Raw genomic sequence first — 9,457 nt, 5'->3', positions numbered from 1 at the left:
TATATATAATATTTTATAACTACATAATTATAAATATCTGAAATAATTATAATATGATATGCCATTTGCCTCTACACAGAAAATTTGCTGAAATAGAGGCAGCGAACCATCAGCTGGCGTCTGCTTTATTTGCAACTGATAAACCCCCCGATCATCTAACTCCCAGACTATCTCACATTGTAACGGAAGTCACAGACCAGTCACCCAAACCTTCAAAAAAAGGTAAAAGAGCCTTACTTTTTTTTTTTCAAAACCGGTTTGTTCTGGTTTGGTATAAGTTTGATGACTCCTTGTTCTGTTTTCTAAGCTATTGAAACTTGTATAAATGCTGACAAAACCGAAGCGCTTCCTGAACAACAAGAGGATGTGTGTGACCTCTGGACATTGGACAGTCTTTTGGACACCCATGTGGCTGATAAAAGTTTCTCACCGTGCAAGTTCTCCAACAGTAGAGGAAGAAATCCGAGAACTGAGAAAGACGGCAAAGCTTTGAAAAACAACCCTGAAAGCTCAATGGAGAAGGACATCGACTTCAGCTTCAGCTTCGAAAGGCAGCCAGCATCTACTGATTTTGAAAGCTTGACACAAATGAACGACAGTCTCCTAGAGGACAGCATGTCCTCCTGGTTTGGGTCCATTGAAAGAACAAGAACATATTCAAAACCATATCTCACCAAGTACCATGACGTGAAGTTGCTCCCCACAGACGTTGATGTTCAAGACCTGTCACCTCCTTCTCCGGTGGTTTCACTCTTGTCTTTGGATTCATGTGATTTGGAGGTTCAGATGCTCATAGATGCAGAGCACAATGTGAACCAAATGCAAGATGCCACCATCGTAGAGAGTCTCCAAATGGATATGGTGGATGACCTTGACCTCTTGGATAAAATGGCTGAGTGGATGGATCACAGTGAAGAGGATGGACGATGTTTACAGGAAACATGTGAGTTTCCAAGCTCTCTGGATTCAGATCTAGAGAACCTAACAGGTTCTGGTGGTGAGGCCACCAACTCCATGTCCAATTTGGGCCAAACGGGTCATTCATTTTTTGCTAATGTTCTCTGTAGTCAAGAGCCACATAGACGTAGTTTCCATCATGATCAAATAAACTATGCTATGAACCACAATATCATTCTAGAAGACCGGTTTGGTCAGGCTGAACCTTGCATGAAGACGAATGGAAAGGAGGATTGTTATTTAGATACAGATTTTTCTGTCATGGATGGTAATGTTTCAAGCAACCACATGTTCCCAGGATTTGAGAGACAGTTGGACCAATCCAAAAGCATTCTTCATGACGACTGGGAACAGCAACCTCTAAAAAGTTCATACAAGAACTATACAAGTACAGATCAGATTATGATGCAAGAAACTGATATCAGAAATGTTGACAAAAACATTGTGCAGGTTGAGAATCTCAACCAGACTTTATCAGGCCCCCAATGCCCGATAACATGCTGCCTTGAAGGCTTTTGTTATCATAAAGAAGACTCGTGTTTTTACACAAAATTCAGAGGCAGTCACAACTTTGAGGGCGTGGCTAGATCTTTCCCAGCCACACTGCATAAGCTCCACCCCACTCCAATTCCGACTCCACCTCTAGATGATGATTGGTTGTTTAGTAATATTGTGGCAGAGGAAGAGGTAAATAGCATGAATAATACATTTGGAAAGTACTGATCAGTCAATGGACAGTAATTGTTGTTTTCATGAATTTCATTGTACCTGGGGATGTTTGATTTTTACACTTTTGTGATTTTATGATCATTTCTGTGAAATGTTCTTGTCTGTGGTGTGAAAAATTGAATATTTTCTGTAATAAAAACTGTATGAGTATTGTAACATAATACAAAAAAAAAATTTATTTAAATGGATCAATTTACTTTTCAAATGTAAAATTATTGTATTTAAAGAGCCCTGTGATGGACTGGCCATCAGTTCAGTGTTTCATTGTCTTTGGTCCAATATGGTTGGACAGGCTTAAAAAATTGCTTTAAAAGTTATTAAAATATTATTTTATTTTTGCGTTTAAGTTACATTATGAACATGAATTAAACTTTGAAATTTTAAATGTCTGTTTATTTATCAATTTAAAGTGATTTATTGTTATACTTAACTACACTTTTAAATGTAAAATGAAGTTTTAAATATCTATTTATTCATTTGAAAAGCGATTTATTGATTAATTAATTTATTCATTTACTATTATTTTATTTTATTTTTAGATATAACCATGTTTTTAAACTTAGCATACTGTAAAACTATTTTAAATGTCTAATAATTTGTCCAATTCAACTGTGATTTCTATTTTTGGTTAATAAACTGATGATTCATTTGATTCCTTCATTGTAATTTTATGTGGCACTATGCTGATGGTGAATCGATAGTGTGTTAGTGTGAAAATAAACCACACTGATTTCAAAACCAATGGTATATTAAAATTCACCCCAGTCTCAATGTATCATTGTAGCAAAATAAAGCAAAAGATCAAATAAACAACATGGTTAAAAATTCAAGTTCCACAAATGCAAAAAAGCACACAGTCCTCTTCAGAAACACTTCAGATACAAACATGTTTCTCCGCTGGAGTTTTAATTCCTTTTCATACATATTCTCTGCTATTGTCCACTCATCTCACACCGGTTCAAAGCTGCATTATAAAGCACAGGTTCAGTATAACGAGGCTCATTTATTAACCTAAAATTTAGGATTCAGAGAAACACGACTTCGAATGCTCTCCAAATTGATTTTTTGAGTTTGAACAGCTCTGCAAATCTTTCCGCTAAATGTACAAATCAATTAAAATGACTCGTACATTTGTCAGTGACAAACCACATTTTTAGCAGCAATGTTGAGCTGCTTGAAAGGCAAACAGTCAGATTATAGGCAGATGTAATTTAGGAACATGGACACATAAGCAGAATAAAAACAATGTTTTTTTTGGCTTGTGTGTGCGCTCCTATCCTTTTGTCTTAACAGCGTGGTTTCCTCCCTTTCAGTCAACATTTTACAACTAAATACAAATCCATCTTGATTCTAGAGATCAGAATTTTAAAAATACATTAAATAAAACATTATTGGGGCAAATAAAACAATTCAAGTATCAAAATGGATCTATATAACCTATTACAGACATTTTACGTACAGTGATGATCTAGTACGAAAACCCTGCTTTCCGATTTATAGGACAGATACTGTTGCGGTATTAATAACTGCGGTAATAACAGTGTAATAAACTCCTCAGTGCCTCAGCGAATCAAATTGTAATTTCACAGGCTGAACAGATCTTAAATATGTTCTAATACTTAATGGTGACAAACGATTATTATTCACAGTTTAGCATGTGTAAGTCAGGAGCAGTGTATTAAAATGCTCATCACCATACAATATCTATGAATTACAATATTAGAGACTTGCGTGTAGTGAAGGTTAAGGAAACTTTCATCTGTCATGAATTCATCAACCAATCAACAACTGTAATCTAAAAAGTATCTATGAGAATGATGTCTGAGTCAGATTGCTGTTCAGGGAGACCTAATATTGCAATTTATCAAATTCCAGACCTCGTTCTTATTATTTCACTGATTTTCAATGGACTCTACAGGCACTGTTGACATGCATACCACTAAAATAATGTCCCTTTAGTCATCCATACGCCCCAGATTGTGTGTAACAAATGCTTTGATCCATAAATAATTTACCACATTCAAAAATGAACAAACAAAAACACAATATGTCCTTTTGATAAAAAAAAAAAGTTACATTGATATAATGAGATAAGTAATAACTAGCAGCCTTCAAACCCTGGGAAAAACTGGCAAGATATTATATGTTTATATCTTCCAAGTTCACACCATGACATAGAAACTCTCAGAAATCCTGATAACAGACTTCTCACTCTTGCCCAGTGTCAAAACCATATTGACGGATGTGTTATTTGAGTTTGATGTGTTATATTCTTTGAGGTCCGCTGCAGCTTATTTAGTGAAAATGTATTTTTTAATCTGTCCAGTGTTACTGACTGATACCCTGCTAATTGTAAACCCATCCTTACCCTCAAATTCTCTTTCATTTCGCCTCGTTTTCACTTAAGACTGCAAACTATACAACAACCATGACATGTCTATGTGCAGACAAAAAATCAATACAAAACAAAATAAATAGACTGCATACTGGAATTCTCTTATTTGATCAAAATTACAACAAGTCAGTAGTCTGAAACTGGAGCCGATGTGTTAAGACATAAATTAAGAAATCCTAACTACCTATCTATGTCACTACTAACAAAAGCGTCCCTTTAGAGCTACCTAACTATCTACGCACAGTATCTAAGAGGGTTCGATCTTCAGCACAGATACCCTGAACTCAATAGGGAGTTGAACTGAATACTAAAGTTTGAATGAGATCACAGCAGGTATATTTCAAATATTGTTACTGTTAAATCTACATGGAGGTGAAATCTGTCAGCTTTGGCTGCTTTTCTTTTGTTTTCTGCTAAAAGTCCAGTATCTGTTTGACCTTTTATGCATTTTTTTTTATTTTCTGTATCCTCATTTTTTTCTTATGGTCAGGTTATGGCTAAGATGTAAAAGCTATAATGGACAGCTCAAATTTGTAGCATATTAATTTAATAGAAAAGCATTTTTCTCTTTCTCACTTGCCTGTCTTTGTTTTATACAATCATAGCTTTGTGCATGTAAATTGCCATCTATGGAAGCCCCTTTTTACCTCAGAGTAAAAAATCAAAAAGATAACTGTGACAAAGTTTAAAATGTGCTGTGAGATATAAAGTCACAATTATGAGATATAGGGCCAGATTTACTATCAGCTTGCGCCAGCACAAACCCTCACTTGGAGTTAAAAAAACTACTGTCAGGATTTACTAAAGACACGCAGTGGGAAATTAGCGCTGAAAAGGCGTGGGCACAGTTATTTTTGCGACTCGCCTTATTTAATATGCATTTGTAGGAGTTTCTCTTTCAATCGGTAAATTTATGGAAGGAATAATGTTCTTTTTAGCAGCATCATATGACCCCTTTAAAAGAATCATGCAACGCGATTTACATGCGCTTGAAAATTCACTGGTATTTGCGCCATTATTTAACGCCCAAACAAAGCATGTCTTAAAGCAGGCATTAATTTGCGCTGCTCTTGGTAGATTGCGCAGGTCATTATGGAAATTAGATGTTGCGTCTGTGTTTTTTAATGTGCATCTTGTCAGTAAATAGCCTGCAAAATTTTCCCCTCCCATTGGCGCTTTTATGGAATTGCTCTCTAACGCTAATTTGCCCTGTTTGGTAAATCTGGCCCATAAAATCATACTGCACGATAGAAAGACATTAGGTCAAATTTTAAGTTACAAAGTCACAATTAGTGGAAACAAACTCACAGCTGCGAGATATAAAGTCGCGGCGTGAGATATAGTCACATTTTGAGATATAACATCACAATGCGAGTTATAAAAATGCAATTGTAAAAAACAAACTTGTTTGTGAGACGTAAAGTGACAATGTTTAAAAAGGAAATTGAAATCGCAAGATATGAAGTCACACTGTGAGATATGAAGTCACATTTTGAGATATAATGTCACATTGTGAGTTATAAAGTCGCAATTGAGAAAAACAAACTTGCATTTGTGACATATACAGTCACAATTTTAAGGTATAGTCAAATTGTGAGATATAAAGTCACAATTACGAGAATCAAATTTGAGGTAGGGACATAAAATTGCAATTACCTTTTTTTTTTCTTTACTGGGGTGGAAATGGGCTTCCATAATCATCATCTCTGCCTAATTATGTACAACAAAAAGCATTGTTGTCTATTTATCTGAAGTAGAGCTATCACTTTTAAAATTTAAACACAGAGATATTCTAAAATACCAAAGAGACATCCTTGATCCTGTTCAACTCTCAATTTCTTAAAACATTACATTATTTTAGGAGTGAGAGAGAGAAAGTTTCTCAGTGCTTTGATGGTTTGATGGCTTGATGATGCATTTTAGCCTGATCGTGGATCATCTGTGCAATACCCGATGGCCTTTGATTGCCATCAACATGCAAATTTCTCCTAAACACATGGCTTTTGATTGATTGAGAGAGAGCTTGAGATGGCCGTCATAATTTTGCCACAACAAGCCTGATATACTGCATTGATATACAGTAATTGTATTTCCCAAGGAATGCTGGGAAATGTCGTTTTCTTTTCTCCTCAACTTAAAAACTGCAGTCTTTACTCACTGCTTGCTTGGTTTAAATAGTACTATAAGAGTACTGCATCAGTCTTTCTCCATCTTGCATGCTAATCTGTTCATTTAAAATCAATAAATCACATTAACTAGTTTCAAGTTATGTGTGACAGCACGGATGTTCTGTTATGTGTACGATTGCAAAAGCTATGTAAGTTAAACCAGTAAAACTGTCCATCTATCGCACTCTCCCCTTCTTATTCAGCGTCGGTAAGGCTGTATGGAGGAGGGGGGCCCAGGGTGTTGTCTGAGGGTGTGGGGGTACCCGGCGGGCCGCTGGACGGGGTGGGAGAAGCACCTGGATCCTCCGAATCAGAGTTCTCCTGAGAAAGGTCATCCACCAGAGCCCTGCGGCCAGCACGCATGGAGATAGGGAGCGGAGCTCGCCTGAGACACAAACACAGAAATAGAGAATTCACTGTAATTCATGCACAAAATATAATATACATATACAGTGTCCCCAAAACATTATATATGCATTCGACACAAAATATCAAAGCAAGTTTGGACTTTTCTAGACATTTTCACGCTATAGCTGTTTAGATCAGAAGTTATTTGACAATATTTTTACAGTGTAATAACTTTTTTGTCAAATGTTTTGCTTTAAAATGTTTTATCCTATAAAAACAAAACACACAAAAAATAGTGTAATAACATTTTTTTTGTCAAAAACATTTTGCTTTAAAACAGTTGTCCTATAAACAAAACAAAAGCCAAAATACTGTTTAATAACATTTTTGTCAAATTGTTTGTTTTAACATGTTTTATCCTATAAACCAGTGGTCTCAAACTCAATTCCTGGATGGCCACAGCTCTGCAGAGTTTAGCTCCAAACAGCTCCAAATCACACCTGCTTGGAAGTTTCTAGTGATCCTGAAGACATTGATTTGCTGGATCAGGTGTGTTTGATTAGGGTTGGAGCTAAACTGTGCAGAGCTGTGGGCCTCCAGGGTTTTGTTTCATAAAACAAGTTTACCAAATAATCCAGGCTTATTGCAGTCTGATTTATTTTGAACCAAATCAACTGGCAATAAGTCAGACTAACTGAAATAAACCTGGCTTATATGGTAAACTTGTTTTTTGAAACTGGCCCCAGGAATTGAGTTTGAGACCAATGCTATAAACGCACAAAAAACAACACAAGCCAAAATAGCCTATTCCTTTAAGATGTTTTGTCTAATAAACAAAACAAGCAAACCAAACCAAAAACACAAGCAGTGTAAAAAATACAGTGTAATAACGTTTTTGTCAGATGTTTTGCTTTAACACATTTTGTCCTATAAACACAAGAAAAAAAAGCCAAAATAGTGTAATAACTTTTTTTGTCATATGTTTTGCTTTAAAACATTTTGTCCTATAAACAAAACAAAACAACTTGTTTTGATATTTTGTTGCCCAATTAAGTGTCCAAATACTTTTTGGGTTCACTGATTACAAACTGGAAGAAAGAAAGGAAAAAAGAGGACGCTGAAAGAGTGAAACTAAGTCTATGATTGGTGGAAGAGAGAATCTGTGATTCATCACCATCTATAAACAGGAAGTGACCCACACTTCAATGTAGACTACACCATCTTTATATGCTTCTGAATAAATCAGTTACAAAGGACTGAAAAAGGACACCTCTACACCCCTATACAGTCTCAACAGGGCACCTCTACACACCACTAGAATCAAGAGGAGAAAGGATAATTGCTCAGAGAGGAACATAAAGCACACAATGGTCACACATGAAAACCTACTGTTCTGACTTCTGCCGTTCTGTGACGCTGAGTGGGTGTAGGAGACAAACAGACAAATATGGATGGACACACAATCAGACACATTAGATGAGTCAATGAGTGAATGAAACATGCACATACAGTGAAGAAATGGTTTGATGACATGCACATATATTTATGTATGAACAGAATGACTGGATCTTTCACTGTCCTATAAGCACAACATGTGGCAAGTTTCCTATTTTTTCTGTTCATACTAAATGCAAACTGCTGCCAGACATGACAGTCACAGCCAATTAGAGGAGATATTTGCTACATACTGTAAAAAAATGATACCAAGTGACTAGCAAAATGACTTGTCATGGTCTGGGCTGCTTGTTGCTTTTTTGCTGTCTGGTTAGCACACGGTGTTGCTCTCTTTGAATTTTATACTTAAAATAGCACTGTCATAATAACCATCCTAATCTTTACCTGAGTTGGGAACGGAGAGTGTTGAGCTCGCGGTTCATGCTCTGCATGCTGTCGCTCATTTCCTCCAGCTCTCGCTGTAGCTTCCTGCGTTGAGCGTTGGAGCGAGAGTTCTCTTCCTCCACCTCCTCTAACTGCCTCTTCAGCTGACGGAGACGTCCCATAGATTTATCCAACTACAAAAAGAGAGATTTTAGAACTGTACAATTCCATGTGTACTATACTACCCATCACCCTATGCATCCTGCAAATCATGTGATGAGTTTTTGTAAGTTAATGAAGGCTGGCAAGGTAGCATTAGTTACTTATGTTATGTAATATAAGCTGTTGTAGAGATAAGCAATTATGTTTCTGATAAGAAAATGCTTTTAAAAGAAGAAATACAGACTGAATCGATAATTAGCAATGCTTTATGGGATGAGTTCATTCATTCCCACGAGCTACACAGTATTTTACCTTTGCCTTGGCTTTTACCTTTTTTTCCTTAATGTTGCTAGTTAATTTCATAATCATTTTGGACTGTTTTAATGTGATTTATCTCACGCTGATCTCCAAATGTTGTATGGAGAATTGCTTTAAAGAAGGCCTAAATCCTACACAGTTCTCCAGTCTGAGAAACACTGATGATTTTTTTTTTGAGGAGTACCTGTTCTCTATACTGATCTGCATGTCTCCTTTCATCTTCCACCTGTATCAGAACTTCTTTCAGTTTCTTCTCTGTTTTCCTCACAAGCTTATTGGCCATGGCTCGCTCCCTAGGAAGGGAGAAAAGGGAGAGAAGACACACAAAACAGTCACATTGCTGGTTTGATCTTTACAGTAAATTTAGATCCTTAAAAAAATCTGTCATAATTTTCTTGCTTTTTTAGAAACTGTATGCTCTTGTAGATACAATGAAATTTAATAGTAACCATGGCTATCAAGCTTGATTTTTAGTGAATAATTTGAGTTTGTTTGTCACACAAAGCTATCAAATGGCTTCTAAGCACATGGAATATTACATGTAAGTCATATAGGTTATGTG

General features: G+C 36.2%; 1 protein-coding gene across 3 annotated transcripts in view; it reads left to right on the top strand.

Annotated features, from left to right (window-relative positions):
- The window catches only part of LOC107596664 (uncharacterized), a 10,629-nt gene extending 8,630 nt beyond the window's left edge, over positions 1 to 1,999 (top strand). For all 3 annotated transcript variants that reach the window (XM_016287456.1, XM_016287457.1, XM_016287458.1), the window contains exons 4-5: positions 80 to 222; positions 308 to 1,999. In XM_016287456.1, the coding sequence (XP_016142942.1) occupies positions 80 to 222; positions 308 to 1,680 (1,516 nt within the window). In that variant the 3' untranslated portion in view covers positions 1,681 to 1,999. The remainder of the gene's footprint in view (positions 1 to 79; positions 223 to 307) is intronic.
- The last annotated feature ends 7,458 nt before the right edge of the window (positions 2,000 to 9,457 follow it).

The sequence above is a fragment of the Sinocyclocheilus grahami genome, unplaced genomic scaffold (genome assembly GCF_001515645.1).
Source record: "Sinocyclocheilus grahami isolate Dianchi unplaced genomic scaffold, SAMN03320097.WGS_v1.1 scaffold222.1, whole genome shotgun sequence".
NCBI classification, from domain to species: domain Eukaryota; kingdom Metazoa; phylum Chordata; class Actinopteri; order Cypriniformes; family Cyprinidae; genus Sinocyclocheilus; species Sinocyclocheilus grahami.
This window is presented reverse-complemented; position numbering and strand designations above follow the sequence as displayed.